This window comes from Dipodomys spectabilis, unplaced genomic scaffold, assembly GCF_019054845.1.
Source record: "Dipodomys spectabilis isolate Male_0828 unplaced genomic scaffold, ASM1905484v1 ptg000069l, whole genome shotgun sequence".
NCBI classification, from domain to species: domain Eukaryota; kingdom Metazoa; phylum Chordata; class Mammalia; order Rodentia; family Heteromyidae; genus Dipodomys; species Dipodomys spectabilis.
Window position 1 is genome coordinate 9,697,692 of NW_024870746.1, and position 20,035 is coordinate 9,717,726.

At 47.9% G+C, this 20,035-nt stretch overlaps 2 protein-coding genes across 5 annotated transcripts in view; one reads left to right on the forward strand and one right to left on the reverse strand.

Moving 5' to 3' along the window:
• Prune1 (prune exopolyphosphatase 1) overlaps positions 1–3,885 on the reverse strand; it is a 31,099-nt gene extending 27,214 nt beyond the window's left edge. The window contains exon 1 of the mRNA XM_042681743.1: positions 3,658–3,885. Within this exon, the coding sequence (XP_042537677.1) occupies positions 3,658–3,696 (39 nt within the window). The 5' untranslated portion in view covers positions 3,697–3,885. The remainder of the gene's footprint in view (positions 1–3,657) is intronic.
• Positions 3,886–5,418: 1,533 nt separating this feature from the next.
• Positions 5,419–19,379, forward strand: Mindy1 (MINDY lysine 48 deubiquitinase 1). 4 transcript variants are annotated; one of them, XM_042681953.1, is made up of 11 exons: positions 5,422–5,891; positions 6,013–6,348; positions 9,806–10,585; positions 11,359–11,416; positions 12,152–12,216; positions 14,198–14,356; positions 15,149–15,251; positions 15,869–16,011; positions 17,496–17,687; positions 18,454–18,606; positions 18,833–19,379. In XM_042681953.1, exons 3-11 carry the CDS (start codon positions 10,133–10,135, stop codon positions 18,911–18,913), a joined length of 1,407 nt encoding a protein of 468 aa, XP_042537887.1. In that variant the 5' UTR covers positions 5,422–5,891; positions 6,013–6,348; positions 9,806–10,132; the 3' UTR covers positions 18,914–19,379. The 4 variants fall into 4 exon arrangements, with proteins under 4 accessions (XP_042537890.1, XP_042537889.1, XP_042537887.1 ...); XM_042681955.1 differs by having other exon boundaries at positions 5,420–6,348; positions 18,481–18,606; XM_042681954.1 differs by lacking the exons at positions 5,422–5,891; positions 6,013–6,348 and having other exon boundaries at positions 9,782–10,585.
• The last annotated feature ends 656 nt before the right edge of the window (positions 19,380–20,035 follow it).

A 20,035-nucleotide genomic window follows, 5' to 3' on the forward strand; every position in this document is an offset into this window, starting at 1 on the left:
TACTTGAGCCACAGCGCCACTTCCAGCTTTTTTCTTTTTGCTTATGTGGTGCTGAGGACTCGAACCCAGGGCCTTATGCATGCAAGGCAAGGGCTCTACCGCTGAGCCACCTTCACAGCCTGAGTTCATTTCTTATCAAGCACTGTTCCTCCTCCTTTGTTTCCCCTTACCATCCCTGCCCTCCCATCCCCCCTACCTCCTCCACCCTCCCCCACCAAAATTGTAAAGTTCATTTTTCTTTCTTTTTTTTTTTTTGGGTCCGGTTGTGGGGCCTGAACTCTGGGCCTGGGCTCTGTCCCTCAGCTCTTCAGCTCAAGGCTAGAGCTCTACCACTTGAGACACAGCGGCACTTCCGGCTTTTTTCTTTTTGCTTATGTGGTGCTGAGGAATCGAACCCAGGGCCTCATGCATGCAAGGCAAGCGCTCTACCACTGAGCCACCTTCCCAGTCCCTAAAGTTCATTTTTCGACATGACATCTTGTACATCTCATTGTTGCAATGGGTCCACCTGTATCCCTATTTAAACAATGTTTTTTCCCTTCTCCTCCCCAAATTATACCAACATCAAATACAGAGAAAACAAGGGTTATACCGTGGGAGGAGGGACATACAAAGCAACAAAGAAATCATCTTATAAATATGTTAGAAACAATAGCAAGAAAGAAAAACCATTTGAGTCCTTATCTTGGGGTTCATTTCTCCTAACATCACCTAAGCTGCTTTTGCTCAAGGCTCGTACTCTCTCTCTTGAGCAATAGTACCACTTCTGGCTTTTTCTGTGTATGTGGTATTGAGGAACTGAACCAGGGTTTCATGCATGCTAGGCAAGCACTCTACCACTAAGCCACATTCTCCAGCCCTCATTTTATCTTTTCATATTTAATATTTCCCTATATACATTTACTACTTTCTATAATTTAAAACAGTTCTAATGTTTGGTATGCACTGGTATATCCTGCCATCAGTTTACCTAACAGTCCTAAAGTCTAATTTCCTTCTCTTCCCAAGTCCAGGCAAGACTGTGTGGTGATCAGTATTCTAACTCACCTTGAGTTCACAAGTTTAGAAATGAACATTTGCATCTTACTCTTTGGGGATGGAAAAAGGCAGAGAAGAGCAGGGCGCCAGTGGCTCATGCCTATAATCCTAGCTACTCAGGAGGCTGAGATCTGAAGATTGTGGTTTGAAGCCATCTCAGGGCAGGAAAATTCTTGAGACTATTTTTTTTTTTTTTGGGTCAGGTCGTGGGGCTTGAACTCTGGGCTTGGGCACTGTCCCTGCGCTCTTCAGCTCAAGGTGAGCACTCTACCATTTGAGCCACAGTGCCACTTCCAGTTTTCTCGTGGTTTATTGGAGATAAGAGTCTCACGGACTTTCCTGTCTGGGCTGGCTTTGAACCTCAATCCTCAGATCTCAGCCTCCTGTGTAGCTAGGATTACAGGCGTGAGCCACCGGCGCCCGGCTCAGCCCAACTGTTTTAAATCATAGAATGGTGCCATAAAAATTCAGCAACAGTTAATACCCTTTTCCAGCTGAACTCCAATAAGTTCCCAGAAAGTACCCCAAAAGAAGTGGGGTGTTGAGCTGGGAATGTGGCTTAGTGGTAGAGTGTTTGCCTAGCATGCTTGAAGCCCTGGGTTTGATTCCTCAGTATCTCATAAACAGGAAAAGCTGGAAGTGGCTCTGTGGCTCTCAAGTGACCAAAAGAAGCTCAGGGACAGTGCCCAGTCCCTGAGTTCAAGGCCCAGAACTGGGAAAAAAAAAAACAAGTGGGGTGTTAGTGCTCACATCTATTATCCTAGCTACCTAGCTACTCAGGAGGCTGAGCTGTAGATCAAGTTTGATGCAGCTGAGGCAGAAAAGGGTGGCAAAGTCCCTGAGGTGTCATCTCCAAAAAAATAACCAGTAAAAAGCCCAGCCTGAAGGTGTGGTCAAGTGGTGGAATGCTAGCCAAGCAAGCAAGCTAGCATGAGGCCCTGAATTCAAACCTTTATGGGGAGGAAAACAAAGTGTGTGGGGAGGGGGCAGCTGACCTCCCCTACCCCCCCCCCCCCCCCACCGCCCATTGGCAGAGTGCTAGCCAATAAGCAAAAGCAAGAAGTATTGAGTTTGAGTCCAGGTCTGACCTAAAAAAAAGAAAGAAAGAAAAAAGCCAAGTGTAAAGGCACACAAGTACTTGGGAGGTTGATATGTGTATTTAAAGACCCATCTGGTTACTCAGGAAGGCCCTGCCTAAGAAAAAGGAAAAAGAATGGGGGGAGGGGGAATGAAAATGAAGAAAGAAAACATTGGCTCCAAATTGTTATGCATTAAAACACTATAAATTTTTCACAAAGAAAACTTTGGTGTTAATTGGTGTTAAAACTGAACCTGGGGCTGGGAAGGTGGCTCAGAGGTAGAGTGTTTACCTTGCAAGCATGAGACCCTGGGGTTCAATTCCTCAGCACCACATAAACAGAAAAAGCTTGAAGTGGCGCTGTAGTTCAAACGGTAGAGCACTAGCCTTGAGCTGAAGAGCTGAGGGACAGTGCCCAGGCCCAGAGTTCAGGCCCATGACTGACAAAAAAAATGAGGAAAATAAAAGAAAAAAAAACTGAACCTCATCCCAGTAAGAGAGCATTTATTTATCCCAGAAAGGAATTAGGTGATGTTTGGCATTTGTTAAAGATCAGAACTTACAGGTAGAACTCAGTATTTGGCTAGTTTTGTTTTTCTGTGACTTAGACCCTCCTGCCTCCCAAGTACTTGGATCTCGGGCACAGTCCACCACACCCAGATAAGATACTCTAAAAGGAAGACCATAGGCCATCCGTCTGCGCTTCTTCAGGGACAGTGTAACTCAAAGTAGGGGGATCCAGGAGACCTTCTAAATTCTCACTGACTAGCTTTGTGCTGCTAACAGGGGAGAAGCAGCCCACTGCTGCATGACCAGTCAGCAGGGTAGGAACCTAAAACAAGCTACAAAACATTCAGGTGTTTTGATTTCAAACACTCTGTGCTATTCCTGACCAGGAGGAGGGTGGGGATTTTTAAGTAATTTGTGGGCATTAGGGCCAAGAAGAAATCTAGAAGCAAAGGAATGCAGGCTGTGGGTCAACTCATAATGCCTCATGGATGTCTGGCTTAAAATACACAGATTCTGCGCGACCACCTTTAACACCTAGAAAAGAGTCCGGCCACCACAGAGAATCCGCCATTTAGAGCAAGTACAGCCGTGCACCCGGGTTCTCTCCACACCTTCGAGGTTCACCTGCGGACAGCGGGCTAAGCCAAGCCTTGGGAGCAGATCACTGACAGAGGGGCGAGGGGAAAACAAGGAGAGAGCACACCCTAAGAGGAGAGGCTGGCGGCGGCAAGGCTCAGGTCCTTTAGAGGGAACTACCCGGGCGACAGCCAGCCGAGACTCAAACATCAAGACTCCTCCTCCCCATTCGTTCCCGGTCAGTCCCCAAAGGCGGGGACTCAAAAGCCCGGAGCCCCAGCAGCCGCCTCCGGCGCGTAAAATTCCCCAAGCCCGATCAGACCCCAAACCTCCTTCCCACACGTCGGCAACCTCCCCACACCGACTGTCGGGGCTTCCCGAGATTCCCACATCACCCCCGTCCCTCCCGGACCCCCAAGCTCCATTCCTTACGATCACAGACAGAGATCCGTTACCTGCAGAGCAGCTCGACAACCCTGCAGGAAGGCCTCCATGGCGGAGCGCCCGGGGTGCTGTCGGCCCTCGTCGAACACAGGTTACCCGGCGAACACACCCCGCCCAGGGCTCAGGGGCTAGAGGCGAGCCAGGAGGCGGGTCTCGAACCCGCCATAAAGGGATTCGGCCTCCGACCTCCGCAGGAAGTACGTAATCCGGTGCTCCCGGAGTCGGACGCCGCCCGCCCCCAGCGGCGGAGGCGGAGCTCTACGCCCAGAGGCTCATGGGACGTCTCCCAGAGAACGAGGGGGCGGGGTTGCGTATCGCGTGGCATTCTGGGAGACGTAGTTCAGACGTTCCAGACGCCCCATTCCATTGCAGACGGGACAACTTTCTGAAAACTTTGACACATACTTATAGAGTCGTCCCTCGCTGTATCTCGGTTCACTGTTTTGTTTCTTTTGGGGGGGTTGTTGTTTTGTTTTTGTCGGTCGTGGGGCTTGAACTCTGGACCTGGGCGCTGTCCCTCAGCTCTTCAGATCAAGGCTAGGGTTCTACCGCTTGAGCCACAGCACCACTTCCGGCTGTTTAGATGGTGCTGAGGAATCGAACCCAGGGCCTCGTACATGCGAGCAAGCACTCTACCACTGAGCACTTTCTCAGTCCCTTCATTTCACTGTTTGTTTGCTTTTTAAATATGTAGTGATCCCTCACATTACATTCCAGAGACACCCCCCCAACCCCCGCAATAGGTAAATATCCGCCAAGTACAAACAAGTGAACCATGATATAGCAAGGGACGACTCTCCAACGCTTCTTGCTATGTAGTCTAGGCTGACCTCAAACGCGGGACCTTGCTGCCTAGTCTCTAGAGTCCTGGCATGACGAGTATGGGCTACCGTGCGCACGCTGATTGACATCTTAAATTACAACATGGCATAACAGTTTTCCATTTTCCTTCCCTGAATTCTTCCCTTTCCCAAACTAACCATTCCCACCAATTTCCTGGTTGTCCATGATGGAAAGATATTAGCATAATTTTTTTTTTACTCCTGTGCTTTTACATACAGTCCCTCTAACTTGGTTCTTCTTTACAACTCTACAGTTTTCTTCTTCAGTCTCCACAAATACCTCTTCATTACATTCTTAGGCTGTTATAACCCTGAGTTTGCTTCCTGACTCCCCAACTGTTCAAATTGATCTTTCAGCTTTCAGAGTTGCTTAAAGTCTCATCCTGTGGCAGTTGTGTAAATAGAATGTGAAGGGCCCTTCAGAATGTTGAGAGCTACTAGCCAGGGGCTGATGGCTCACTCCCACCTGCAATCCTACTCAAGAGGCTGAGATCTGAGGATCACTATTCCAAGCCAGCCCTGGAAGGAAAGTCTCTAAGACTCCCATCTCCAACTAAATACCAAAAAAGCCAGAGTGAGACTGTAGTTCAAGTAGTAGAGCAGCAGCCTTAAGCAAAATAATTAAGGAACAGCATCCCAGCTCTGAGTTTAAGCCCCAATACCAGCGCGCGCGCACGCGCGCACACACACACACACACACACACACACACACACACACACAGAATGTAGAGCTAGGTTTTGACTTTCCTTAGCGGCCACTTTTCAGCCCCAAAGTAGTGCAGAGTAATGAAGAAGAAAAAAAACCCCTTTGTCATCAAATGTATCAAATGTCCCCTCATTTATTAATCGATTCTTTCATTTCCTACCACTAGCTTCCTACCAGCTTATCTTGCTCCCATAAGCTGGAAACTGAGAAAGAGGCTGAATCTGAAATCAGAGTTCGGGGCATTGAATCTCCCCTTGCTCTGATGGTTCTCTCCCGACAGTGTTCTTTTCCAAGAGCCTGGGTTTCTTCCACACCTTCTGTGTACACTGGGTGCCCAAACCCAACCAATTTTATTTCTAGACTTTATTTTAAACACCAGAGCAGGAAATTAAAAAAAGAATTACATGAGTAAATCTGCACATATGCTCTGTGACCAGGTTTTTTGGGTCCAGAGCAAGTTGTGGGGAGAAGGAAAGGACTGTCACCACGCTGCTGCTCTCCAGCCCTGCTCCTCCCCGCCCAGCCACCGCACTTGCTCTTCCCCATTCTCACCAGAGAGGCACAAGCGCTCCGTCCCTTCCAGCCGCGGGAGGAGGGAAGAGAAAGGGTCTGTTGTTTTTCTCTCCTTATTTCTCTCTCTCTCTGCTGATCAGCAGGCTGCTGACCGGGTCAGATAATGGAAGTCCTTCAGTGCGAGGTAGGCCCCTCCTCTTCTTAGGAGCTTGTCCTTGATTAATTTTTCTTTGTCCCGATGGGCAAAAGAAAAAAAGAAAGAGAGAAGAGAAAAAGAATAACCACAAACTTCCTTTGAAAACCAGTGTGTGCAGTCAGGGCCTGGAGCGGCACCACTGTTCGACTCTGCCACTCAGGAATTCTGAAGGCGCTGAGAACCACCGGGAGCATCTTGTCTGCTCCCCTACTTGTCATGGGGGCTCCCCAATCCTGGAAGTGAGTCTGGAAGTGGCCACGATCTGGGATCTGGCTAGGACGGCAACGACAGCAGCGCTTCTGAACGTGTGTCAACCTGTCCAAGCTCTGGCGCTGACTGCTGGAAGGCAGCAGCTGGCACTGGTGCCCTCGTGTCCACCCTTCCCAGTCCAGCTGCCGAAGAGCTGAGCCCACCACCTTCCTGGAGCTTCACCCACCTCTTTAAGGTAAAAACAACAACAACAACAACAACAGACAAACTTTGTTTTCATGATTTTTTTTTCTTTCCCTCTCCACTATGTGAATGGGTTAGAAGAACTAAGGCAGAAGGAATATGTAAGAGACACTGTTTGGTCCTTCCATTTCTTCCCTCCTCCATCTCACCCTCCCTCCTCCAACTCACCCTCCCTCCTCCAACTCACCCTCCCTCCTCCGGAGCAGGTTGACAGTGCATTGTAGTGGTGTGGGAGTTCTTCTGAAGATTTGGGTCAGACTGAGGAGATTAGCATGGGATTTGAGGGGAGAAGATGGTTCCTGGGAGTGGACGATGGCTTCTTGAAGCTACATCCAGACCTATTTGATACATTTCTTCCACTCTGGGGCTATTTACTACCACTGACTAGGGAGAAGTCAAGGCTATTTTAAGCCCTTTACCTGCCACCTTAGGATAATTACAGCTGGAGAGGAAGTGTAAGGAGTGAGGTGAGGGCTGGGAAGGTGGCTCAGTGGTAGAGCGCTTGCCTTGCATGCCTGAGGCCCTGGGTTCGATTCCTCAGCACCACATAAGCAGAAAGAAAAAAGCCAGAAGTGGCCCTGTGACTCAAATGGTAGAGTGCTAGCCTTGAGCTGAAGAGCTGAGCGCCCAGGCCCAGAGTTCAGGCCCCACGACTGGACCCAAAAAATAAATAAAAAAATAAGAACATCTATTAAAAAAAAAAAACAACCCTGATCTCCCCCTCATTCTTTCCTACACTGAAATACACCTTGTCCTTCCCACTGGGAGTGTCCCTTATAGGGGGGGTTGGACCCTCTTATATGTCCTGCCCACTTAGCTCTGAACAATTCTCTGAGATTCCATTCCCTTAGGTGTTTTTTTTTTTTTTTTTGGGGGGGGGTCCAGTCATGGGGCCTGAACTCTGGGCCTGGGCGCTGTCCCTCAGCTCTTCAGCTCAAGGCTAGTGCTCTACCACTTGAGCCACAGCGCCACTTCCGGGTTTTTTCTTTTTGCTTATGTGGTGCTGAGGAATCAAACCCAGGGCCTCAAGCATGCAAGGCAAGCGCTCTACCACTGAGCCACCTTCCCAGCTCCTCCCTTAGATATTGAGCACCCAGTTTTTTCTGGCTTATCCCTCTGGCCAGCTAGCTTCCCAGCCCCTACTTGGATTGATCATTTCTAGTACTAGGTAGAAAAGAGTCTTAACTTTTCTTCAAGCTTTCAAGTTTTGTCAATTTTCCCATGTTCTAGCATCTGCTCCAAAGCTCGTAGTAAATGCCATGTGTAAGGAAGGAAAGTGACAGAGAGACAGAGAGACGGAGAGAGAGAGAGAGAGAAAGAAAGAGAAAGAGAGAGAGAGAAAGGTGTAAGGCCTACACACAATTTCTGATTCTAATCCAAAAGCAACTAGCATGAATTGTATTTGGATCAGGAGTTTGATCAGTTTGGGTGACTAGGCTTATTTTATTTTAGTAATTTTAATGTTTTTTATCTTTACCTTCCAAGTCTTTTCCCCAGCCCAAAATTCCTATAAGTTTACAAAAAGAAAGCATAGCATCAGCTGTATCAGCTACCCTGATGCTATGGATGAAGCTGGAGGAGAAAAGAGATGATTTCTTTTTTTTTTTTCTTTTTTTTTTTGTCAGTCATGGGGCTTGAACTCTGGGCCTGGGCGCTGTCCCTCAGCTCTTCAGCTCAAGGCTAGCGCTCTACCACTTGAGCTATAGCACCACTTCCGGTTTTCTGGTGGTTTATGGGAGATAAGAGTTTCTCGGACTTTCCTGCCTGGGCTGGCTTTGAACTGTGATCCTCAGATCTCAGCCTCCTGAGTAGCTAGGATTACAGGCGTGAACCACTAGTGCTTGGCTTTCCTCATTTTTTTTAATCCTGACTAAAGAGCTAGGAAGGGAGCTGGGAGATTGAAGAGAGAAGGAAGACAGAAAGTAGGGCTTTTTTTTGGTGACTTTTTATCATTTACTGTTGAGTGTTGATTAAACGTCTCTGTGCTTGACTCAGTGCTTAGTGCTGATAGAGAACAGGTTAAACAGGTCCAGTGTTCACAAATTAAAAGAAAAAGAAGAGGCTGAGTGCCAATGGCTCACATCTGTAATCTTAGCTATTCATGAGACTGAGATCTGAGGATCCAGGTTAGAAGCCAGCCAGAAGAAAGAGCACTTGAGACTCTTATCTCCAGTTAACCACCAAATATCCAGAAGTGGAGCTGTGGCTTAGGTGGTAGAACACTAGTCATGAATGAAAAAACTAAGGTATATAGCACCTAGGCTCTGATTTCAAGCTGCAATACCTGCGCACGCGCGTGTGCACACGCACGTGCACACACACACACACTAAATATAAAATAGATGAATAAAATTTAAAAACTACCATGACCTAGATGGAACCAGACAAAAAGAACATACCAGTTGGTGAGTGCAGAAGGACTATTTTTGTGCAAATAATCATTATATGCATATTCATACGAATAATGGGCAAGACAGTGTCTCTGGGTTTAGGCAGTTGGGGGAACAAAGAGAAGTTGCTGTGTCAACTCCAGCTGTCAAGAGAAGCTTACAGAAAGAATTTGTGGGGACTGTGTCTGATGCCCTAGTCTGTACTTAACTATTCTCGGATTCAAGCTTCCACAACCTACATTTCCCCTCTCCAGCCTACAGGAAGCCCCTCCCACAACCTTTTTGCTTGTGGTTTGGGATTGTGTAAGGTTCAGCAGAGTCCTTTGAGGAGAATAACTTGCCCTGTCACTATAAAGATCTGGGGACAGGCTGCATCTCTACTCCACCCAACAAATAGGTGGTGATTAATCTTTTCAACCCTGGGGTGAGGTGGGGGGAAGGTATCCCTACGGAGCCTGTGTGTACTCAGGATGTTCTGTGAAGAGGAGGAGTTTGGTGTGGGGCAGAGGAATTTCCGCCACCCTGCCTCTGCTGTGGGTTACGGATGTGATTCCTTTTACTGGGTAAGCTCACGATCAAATTAGCCATTAGGATAGTCTGCTTTTGATTCTTGGCCTTTTAAAACAAGTTACTAGTGCTAGGGCCTTGTGCATGCTAGACCCTAGGCCTAGGCCCCAAACAGTATTAAGATAGATTTAAACTAGGTACTGGTGTAATCCTAGCTAATCAGGAAGCTGAGATCTGAGGATCAAGGTTCAAAGCCTGCTGAGATAGAAAAGTCCAGGAGACTCATCTCTAATAGCCCGAGTAGAGGTGTGGTTCAAATGGTAGCCTTGAATGGAAAAAGCTAAAGGCTGGCATCCAGGCCCTGAGGTCAAGCCTCAGTACAGAAAAAAAGAAAAACAAGCACAGAGTTCAAGCCCCACTACCGACAGGAAAAAAAAAAAAACCCATACAACTCAGAAAAAAAAGAAAAGATAGTTTAATGTTTCCTCATCTCTTTCTCTGATCTTTCTCCCTTTTTCTCTTTTCTTCATTTCTTGCCATTCTCTGTTTTAGGGAAGCAATTCAACCAGATTCTTCCCGCTCAAGCCCGGATTCCTCTCATCAGGTTACAGCAAGTTAGATGTGGAACCAGCTCAGCCTGAGTCCTGTTTACACAAGCTGAGAAGGGCCTGGTACTACTCAGAGCCACGAGTGCCTGTGCTAGTGTCAGCTTTGCAGGCCACACACCTTTCTAACACTTTTCTAGATCCCTTTCCTTTTCAGCTCAATGGTCTTCTTATTGGACACATCTTGCTTTTGTGTACCACAACTGGCCTAGGCAATTGTGGCCTGAGGTCAGAAAACACCTTCAAGTGCCCTTCAGTTGATTTCCTTCCTACCATGGAACACCCTCAGCCAGAACATTTGGCCCCTGATAAAATCAAGAGTACAGAAGCCGTCACCTCTGAAAGCCGTGAGGTCCCAGCAGAACGGGATGCGCACTGGCAAAACAAGGATGCCAGGAACACTGATGGAACAGTTGGAGAACAGGAGCTAGGAGATCAAGCTTCGCTCCCTGGCCAGGTTGGGGATAATCTTGAGTCGTGTCCTCCTGAGACTAGCCCAAGTCAACCTGGGCCACCCTGCGGAATGTCACCTGAAATAGAGACACGAGGAACAGTCTCCAGGCCCCAGGAGCTTCCCCAGTCCCCCAGGACCCGACAGCCTGAGCTAGATGTCTACTGTGTAAAGTGGATCCCCTGGAAGGGAGAACGGACTCCCATTATCACCCAGAGCACCAATGGCCCTTGCCCTCTTCTTGCTATCATGAATATCCTCTTTCTGCAGTGGAAGGTAAGACAGAGTTTGGATGGGAGCTCAGAAAATATCTGGGAGAATTCTTCCCTCACTCACCTCGATTGTCCTGCTTTTCTCCAACATTCCACTCACACCAAACTCCCAGCTACTCAGAAGGCTGAGACCAGGGGACCTAGGTTTGAAGCCAACCTGGGTAGACAAATCCAAGAAAGTTGTATCTTCAGTTAAACAGCAAAAAAAAAAAAAAAAAGCTAGAGGTAGAAGTGTGGCTCAAGTGGTAGAACACCATTCTTGAGCAGAAAAAGCCAAAGGGAGCAAGGCTCTGAATTCAAGCCCTGCTACCATCACACACACACACACACACACACACACACACACACACACAATTCCAGATTATTCTCTGTTCTTTCTTTGTGTGCCCTGGGAGCTAGTGCCTGGGAGCTGTTCCTGAACTTTTTTGCTTGGCTAGTACTACTTGAGCCACAGCTCCACTACTAGCTTTTTGGTGGTTAACTGGAGATAAGAGCCTCATGGACTTTCCTGCTTGGGCTGGCTTCTAGCTGCGATCTTCCTGAGTAGCTTGGATTATAAGTGTGAGTCACTGGTGCCCAGCTCTATTCTCTTCTAGTTCTAGTTCAACAACTCCCTAGGATTTGGGAATGCCTTGCTTCCCCTTCATTCTCTTGGCCCCCCCCCCCCCCCCCCACACACACACCTTACCTTTAACAATGGATCCCTCTCTTCTTATGGGTTTCTCCTTTGTACTCTGGGCTGGAAAGCACCCACACAATCACCCTTTCTACCTCCAGGTGAAGCTTCCCCCCCAGAAGGAAATGATCACATCAGACGAGCTAATGGCGCATCTTGGTGAGTGACTGGGCCTTGAAGAGGTATTTCCCAAAGGGGTCCAAGAGCAATTCCCTCAGCCTAAAGTCCACACTACTGAAGGATCCCCACTGGGGCTTTGGTGTGGCAGGGATGGTAAGGGTAGGTGGGGTTTCTCTGCAAGGCTGGAGAGCAAAGGTCAAGGTGTCCAGAATCCTAGATTATAACAACAATCCTGTGCTTAGCCTTTTTGTTTGTTTTCAGTGCTGAGGATGGAATCCAAGGCCTTGAGTATTCGGAACAAACGCTATTACCACTGGGCTGCATATATATTCCCAGCCTCTTCCCTTACCTGAAATTGGTGTAACTTTCTTTCTTCCTCTGAGAAAATTTTGTTTATTTTTTATTTTTTGCCAGTCCTGAGCTTGAACTTTGGGCCTGGACACTGTTCTTGTGTTCCTTTTGCTGAAAGTTAGCACTTTTCCACTCCAGCCACAATGCCACTTCCAGCTTTTTATTTAATTGGAGATAAGAGTCTCACAGACTTTCCTGCCCAGGCTGTCTTCAAACGGCGATCCTCAGGTCTCAGCCTCCTGAGTAGGACAGGTGTGAGGCACCAGTGCCGGGCCAAATGAAGGTTTTAGATTAGACTCTAAGGTCTTTTCCAACTCTGAAACTATTTGTAGTACTATAAGTATCCCTATTTGTTAGGAGTTTGGAAAGCTGAACTTTTAGGGCAGTTGAAACAGTAAATTGATAAGGGAACTTACCTTGTAGGAGACTGCCTCCTGTCCATCAAGCCCCAAGAGAAGTCAGAGGGACTGCAGCTTAATTTTCAGCAGGTAAGGGAATAGCTCTGCAGAGACGGGTTGCAGGTTTGGGAACACTGGCACTGTTGAGAGAAGCCTTTGCCGCTTTTAAAGAGAGTTGATTTTTTTCTTTTTTGGGGGGGAGGGGAAGTGGAGTAGTACTGAAGTTTGGACTCAGAACCTTGTACTTTCTAAGCTACTGAGCATACTACCATGGCACTTAAAGAGGGTTTCTTTTCTTTTTTCTTTTTCTGTTGGTCGTGGGGCTTGAACTGTGGGCCTGGGCACTGTCACTGAGCTCTTCAGCTCAAGGTGAGTGCTCTAGCACTTGAGACACAGTGCCTTTTCTGATATCTGGTGGTTAATTGTAGATGAGTCTCCTGGAAGCCGGGCGCTGGTGGCTCACATCTGTAATCCTAGCTACTCAGGAGGCTGAGATCTGATGATCACAGTTCAAAGCCAGCTGGAGCAGGAAAGTCCATGAGACTCTTACCTCCAATAAAACCCCTAGAAAGGGCTGGGAAGGTGGCTCAGTGGTAGAGCGCTTGCCTTGCATGCTCGAGGCCCTGGGTTCGATTCCTCAGCACCACATAAGCAAAAAGAAAAAAGCCGGAAGTGGCGCTGTGGCTCAAGTGGTAGAGCTCTTAGCCTTGAGCTGAAGAGCTGAGGGACAGCGCCCAGGCCCAGAGTTCAGGCCCCACGACCGGACCCAAAAAAAAAAACAAAAAAAAACCCCTAGAAAAACAGAAGTGGTGCTGTGGCTCAAGTGGTAGAGCACTCACTTTGAGCTGAAGAGCTAAGGGGTAGCGCCCAGGCCCAGAGTTCAAGCCCCACGACCGACAAAAAAAAAAAAAAAAAAAAAGAACAAGAGTCTCATGGACTTTCCTGCTTGGGCTGGCTTTGAACTTCAATCCTCAGATCTCAACCTCCTGAGTAACTAGGATTATAGGCGTGAGCCCCTGGTACCTGGCTTCTTTTTTATTTTTACTTTTTGTGTTGGTCCTGGGGCTTGAACTAGGCCCCTGAGTTTATTTGTGCAAGGCTAGCACCCTACCACTTGAGCCATAGCTCCACTTCTGGTTTTTTGGTGCATAATTGGAGATAGATCAGAGTCTCATGGACTTTCCTGCCCAGGCTGGCTTCAAACTGAGATCCTCAGATCTCAGCCTTCTGAGTAGCTAGGATTACAGGTATGAGCCACTGGTGCCATACTTAAGAGGATTTCTTTTCTTTCTTTCTTTCTTTCTTTTCTTCCTTTCTTTCTTTCTTTCTTTCTGTTGTTGGTCGTGGGGTTTGAACTCTGGGCCTAGGCATTGTCCCTCAGCTCTTCAGCTCAAGGCTTGTGCTCTACCACTTGAGCCACAGCATCACTTCCAGCTTTTTCTATTTATGTGGTGTTGTGGAATTGAACTCAGGGCCTCATGCATGCAAAGCAAGTGCTCTACCACTTGCCACCTTCCCAGCCCTAAAGAGGGTTTCTTCAACCATGATTTCCTTCTCAAGAGAATAGCATATATTCCTGGAGAATAAGTTTATTTCCATAAGATAAAGCAGGCTTGGGCAAGGAAGGAATACAGTAGGTTGTAAGAGAGCCAGAGTGGGGCTGGGAATATGGCTTTAGCTTCCTAAGTCCTTTCTTTCTTCTTTCCTTCTTCCTTCCCTCCTTCCCTCCCTCTCTCCCTCCTTCCTTCTTTTCCTCTCTCCCTCCTTCCTTCCCTCCCTCCCTCCCTCCTTCCTTCTCTCTCTTTCTTTCTTCTTTCTGTACTGGGGCTTGAACTCAGGGTTCAAAGCTAGTGCTCTACCACTTGAGCCACAGCTCTCTATTTTCAACTTTTGGCTTAATGGTTAGAGATGAGCCTCATAGACTTTCCTGTTCTATCTAGCTTTGAACCTCAAATCTCAGCCTCCCAGGTAGCTAGGATTACAGGTGGCTCCCAGCTGTTTTATTTCTGGAGGTGGGAATGCGTCATGTAGAGGAAGCTAGACTACCCGTCATTTTTTTTTCTGTCCGCAGAATGTGAATGATGCAATGACAGTGTTGCCTAAACTGGCCACAGGTCTGGATGTCAATGTGCGATTCACAGGCGTCTCTGACTTTGAGTATACGCCCGAATGCAGCATCTTCGACCTACTAGGCATACCTCTGTACCATGGCTGGCTGGTTGATCCACAGGTGAGGGCAGGAGGCCCAGGGAGATTCTTTTCCAGCTCATGCTCACAGTAGTGAGGCCGATTTTTGTGAGGTGGAAATTAAATTGGTTTGGAAGAGTACTAGGGCTAAACCTGGTGCTGAATTCCTTAATTTTTTTTTTTTAGGGGGTAGCATTCTAATCCAAGCAAATCACATGCAAATAGGCTTAGTTCTGTAGACATCAAACGTTCAGGAACCTTTGATCATGGAGTGGCTTGGTTTTATTTACCTTCTTTAAAAAAAACTCAATGTATTATTTTATTTTATTTATTTTTTTGTTGGTCGTGGGCCTTGAACTCTGGGCCTGAGCGCTGTCTCTCAGCTCTTCAGCTCAAAGCTAGCGCTCTACCACTTGAGCTACAGCGCCACTTCGGATTTTCTGGTGGTTATTGGAGATAAGAGTTTCACAGACTTTCCTACCGAGGCTGGCTTTGAACTGTGATCTTCAGATTTTAGCCTCCTGAGTAGCTAGGATTACAGGCATGAGCCACTGGCGCCTGGCTTATTATTTTATTTTTGTCAGTCATAAGGTGTGAACTTAGGGCCTGGACGTTGTCCCTGAGCTCTTTTTCTCAAGGCTAGTCCTCTACCACTTGGAGCAATAGCTCCACTTCTGGTTTTATGGTGGTTAATTGGAGATAAAAGTCTCACAGACTGTCCTGCCAGGGCTGGCTTTGGACTCTGATCCTCAGATATCCAGAGTAGTTAGGATTACAGGTGTGAGCCACCAGCACCCAGCTTCAATATCTTTTTTGTCCCACCCCATCTTCCCAGAGTCCTGAGTCTGTGGGTGCTGTTGGGAAACTGAGTTACAACCAGCTAGTAGAGAAGATTATCACCTGCAAACATTCCAGCGACCCCAACCTGGTGACAGAAGGTGACACTCCCGTTTCCCCATGGATCATGTATTCGGGAATGCTAATGCTTAGGTTTATTATTTTCTGATTTTTCACCTCCCACTACCTCCTACTAGAATATAAGCTCCACAAGACTGATAATTTATCTGTTTAGTTCACTGACGTATCAACCCAGTGCTTCATACATTACCAGACAACAAGGTAGCTGTTTATCAGTTGTTTTGTTTTCTGGAGATAGGGTCTCCCTGTGTAACTCAGGCTAGCCTTCAATTTGCTGTCTTCCTGCCTCAGTTTCTCAAAGGCTGAGTATTTCTTGAATACATGTATCCAGGCTTCAAGGAAGGGGTTTATCTCAACTTTTTTTGTGTGTGCCAGGGATGGTATCCCAGGCCACATACATGTGAAGCACCCACTGTACCACGGACCTACATCCGCAGCCCTTAGGAAGGGGATTCGGAAGATGGGACTCAGGAAGGCTTCTGACAAGGGCTTACTGCAGGATCCTCCTGAGGCTGGACCTTATTTTGTTGTTTGTGTCATGATATGGCAGGGATCAAACCCAGAGCCTCTCAGGTGCTATTCAGGGGACCATGGAGTTTGAATTTAAGCGAAGTTCCTCTCGTTTTTGTGTCTTCAGGCCTGATTGCAGAGCAGTTTCTGGAGACCACGGCGGCGCAGCTCACCTACCATGGCCTGTGTGAACTCACAGCAGCTGCCAAGGAAGGAGAACTTAGCGTCTTTTTCCGAAACAACCACTTCAGCACTCTGACTAAGCACAAGGTGATGAGGGTTTGGAAGTGGAGGGGTTGGGGTGAGGTATTTCCCCATGCCTCTTTCTCTGGGTCAGTGTTTCAGTCGAGAGAAGGTGGGTTGAGCCAGGTGCCATGACCCACACCTGTAATCCTAGCTACTAAGAAGACTGAGATTTGTGGATCAAGGTTCAAAACCAGCCTGGGCAGGAAAGTCTGTGAGATTCTTCTCTCCAGTTAGCCACCAACAAGCTGGAAGTGGGGTTATGGCTCAAGTGGTAGATGCTATCCTTGAGTAAAAGAGCTCAGGGCCAGCGCCCAGGCCCACTTCAAGTCCCAGGACAGGCACCAAAAAAAAAAAGGTGGGGGGGTTAAGAAAAGATATTGGGTTAAGTTGTATCAACACATTAGCCCTAAAATCCTGTGGTTTAGCACAACAATGACTTATTTTTCACTTATTCTGCATGTTCATTGGGAACCAGCTACATTCTGGCCCATACTGTCTTCACTCCAGGGCCCAGACTGACAGGAAGTGCTTTATCTGGTATATGTGGGAAAGGAGAGGGATACTCTGCACTCACTCTATGCTTCTTGCCTGGAAGTGATAAATGGTCCTTTTGGCTCACATCTCAAGGCCAGAAGGAGCCATAAAGAGGGATGCAAGCCTGCTGTCAGCGGGCAGGAAAGCATAAGCTTCTCCCAAAAGGGGCAGTTGGAGCTTTTGAACTTGGCGACAGTCTCCTAGAGTTACAAGTGGCCAGAGCAGTCTGGGAACTAAGTGAAGAGGGGAGAAGTCTCTGAGGACCAGGGGATATAGGGTTGAAAGCAGGCCCTTGGGTTGATCAAAATCTCTACCATACTCACATCCCTTCCTTCTCCCTGCAGCTACACACATTTATGAAAGGCCCACATGCTCATACTGATATGTCTCAGCCAGCACACCAGTTGACTCAGAAGATCTTTTGACAGGGCTGGGAAGGTGGCTCAGTGGTAGAGTACTTGCCTAGCATGCATGAAGCCCTGTGTTCAATTCTTCAGTTCCACATAAACAGAAAAAGCCAAAAGTGGCACTGTGGCTCAAGTGGTAGATCGCTAGCCTTGAACAAAAGAAGCTCAGGCAGTATCCAGGCCCTGAGTTCAAGCCACAGGTCTGGCAAAAAAAAAAAAAAAAGATCTTTTTACATTTTTTTAAAATGCTGCCAGTATTAGGGCTTGAACTCAGAGCTTGGGCTCTGTCCCTGAGCTTTTTTGCTTAAGGCTAATACTCTACCATTTGAGCCATAGGTCTACTTCTGGCTTTGTAGTGGTTAAGTGGAGATAAAGAATCTTATGGCCAGGCTGGGTTTTTGCCCAGGCTGAGTTCAAACCATGATCCTCAGATCTCAGCCTCCTGACTAGGATTATAGGCAAGAGCTACCAGCACCTGAGTTCAAAAGGTCTCTAACTTCCTGCTGGCAGCAGTAACCTGAGTCCAAAACACCTGTCTCACCAATTGCTCTGTCCTTTTTTTGGCAGAGTCACTTGTATCTACTGGTCACTGACCAGGGTTTTCTACAGGAGGAGCAAGTGGTATGGGAGAGCCTGCACAATGTGGACGGAGACAGCTGCTTCTGTGACTCTGACTTCCATCTAAGTCATTCCCTGGGCCAGGACCCTGGGGCAGAGGGTGGGAGTGGCTCCCCAGCAAAGCAGCTGCAGGTAGACCAGGTGTGTGGGGGACTATGGGAAAGATGAAGAGAGCTCATTTGTCACAGAGAACTCTTTACCCTAAATGGGCTAGGTGCATTTTATCATGTAGACATAACCCTAACACCCCTGCTCCTTCACTGTAACAATCACCTTGCTTGGTGTGTATTTTCTGGTACCATGGATAATACACTATGTTTAAATTCAGAGAGGCGGGGCTGGGAAGGTGGCTCAGTGGTCGAGCGCTTGCCTTGCATGCCTGAGGCTCTAGGTTCGATTCCTCAGCACCACATAAGCAAAAAGAAAAAAAGCCGGAAGTGGTGCTGTGGCTCAAGTGGTAGAGCGCTAGCCTTGAGCTGAAGAGCTGAGGGACAGCGCCCAGGCCCAGAGTTCAAGGCCCCATGACCAGACCCCCCCAAAAAAAAATTCAGAGAGGACTGCAGATGTGGGGTGGGGGTGGGGGTATTGGTGGGTGGATGGATGCATGCATGTGCCATTACTGGGGCTTGAACTCAGGACCTAGACACTGTCTCTCAGCTTTTTCTGCTCAAGGCTGCCACGCTAACACTTGAGCCACAGCTCCACTTCCAGCTTTTTGTTGGTTCATTGGAGACAAGAGTCTGTCTTCAAATTGCCATCCTCAGATCACAGCCTCCAGAAGTGGCTTGGATTGTATCAGTATTGCCCAGCGAGGGCTGGACAATTTAAAGGAAACTCTGCTTTAGAAACATAACCTGAATCTCCATTCCAATGCCTTAGTCTACCTGGTGACTTTTGGTCTTTTTAGGACTACCTGATCGCCTTATCTCTACAGCAGCAGCAACAGCCACAAGGAACAGTGGGTCTTAGCGACTTGGAACTGGCCCAGCAACTTCAGCAGGAAGAATATCAACAACAGCCAATAGTCCAACCTGCACACACACGGGTCGCATCACCTCAGGTGAGCCTGCTCTGCTCTTCCCTCAGCACGCTGGGCCACCTGCCTCTGCCCGGTCCAGAACAAATATTATTCCTTCACTATTCTCTGCCAGGTTTCCGTCCCTCTTTTCCTGGCACCTCTCCCTCTCTCTCTTCCCTACAGATCATGACACTTGCCTTCTAGAATCTCCTCTGTCCTTCGTGTTCTTCCAAGGTTGTTAGATGACCAACTGTTAAATCCCATTTAGGGGAGAGGAGCTGCATCTGGACGCCCAGCCGGAGAACGACGGCAGAGACCAAAGCCCGAGTCAGACTGTGTTCTTCTATAGCCCCGCCTGATGCTGGGCAGACCTGCCCCTTCTTTCAGAGGCTGTGACTAGTTAGCTTACTTCCCCACCTCAACCCTTGACACAAGCAGGGTAATTTATTTATGGGCTAGTTGGAGTCAGAGCTGGCCGTAAATGTCCAGATCAAACTCCATACTGTCTTTGCCCTCAAGTGCTGCTGACTTCTCTTCCACCCAGCCAGGGCAACGCTGGGAGGGGTGGGGTGAAGATTTCTGGTTCCTAATTCCCTTTCCTAGAATAGTCATTGAATACACAGACTCAGGCACTAACTAGGATCAGGTCCCTATCTGGAATGCATCTCTCCTCTACTACCCTACCCTGCCTGCCTCAAGGCGCCTTGGCTACCCAGCAGGCTTGTTCCCATTTGTTTCAGGGTTTAATTTGGGTTTCTATCTTTTTTATTTGTAATGCCTTCCTAAGGGTTTGCAAATAAATTTCTTTCCTGAGATCGGTTGTTTGTTTTGCCCTGCAGCAATGGGGTTAAATATTTGACCCAATTGAGGAATGTGAAAAGGGGGGGGGGGGGGAAGGGGGGGGGAAGAGGGAGGAAGCTGCCTGTCATTTCCAATGGAGCCAGCAGGGGGAACCAAAGCCTGCCCCCTCTCTGTGTCTCTGTGTCTCTGTCTGTCTGTCTGTCTCTCTCTCTCTCTGTGCATGCATATGTGTACAGCACACATGTGGGTCCTGGGCCATGTCCTGAGCTTTTGTGCTCAAGTTCTACCACTTTGAGTCACAGCTCCACTTCAGGTGGTTAATTAGGGGTAAAAGTCTCATGGACTTTCCTGCATAGGTTGGCTTTGAACCAGGATCCTCAGATCTTACCCTTCTGAGTAGCTAGGATTATGGGTGTGAGCTACTGGCACCTGGCACTGACTCTCTCCTTTCTTGCCAGTTCATCTAGATGGTGCTTAGCTACCTCTGATCTCATTCTGGTGTTTGTTCCTCAATTATCTTGCCTGAAATTTCCTGAGAGAGAATACAAAGGGTGAGGGGAGACCCAAGAGGTTGGATTGTGCGCAGAGGCAAAAACAGGATGCCTTGCTGAGTAGCTAAGATCACATCAAAGGTACTTCCAGCTCCAAGGCCTCTTTCCTGGTCCATGTC

Bases quoted from the DNA above. Each gene is read 5' to 3' on its own strand.
- Mindy1 (XM_042681953.1), top strand. From the start codon at position 10,133: ATGGAACACCCTCAGCCAGAACATTTGGCCCCTGATAAAATCAAGAGT. The intron at 14,357-15,148 runs GTGAGGGCAGGA...CCATCTTCCCAG, and splicing joins GCTGGCTGGTTGATCCACAG to AGTCCTGAGTCTGTGGGTGC. The intron at 17,688-18,453 runs GTGTGTGGGGGA...TGGTCTTTTTAG, and splicing joins AGCAGCTGCAGGTAGACCAG to GACTACCTGATCGCCTTATC.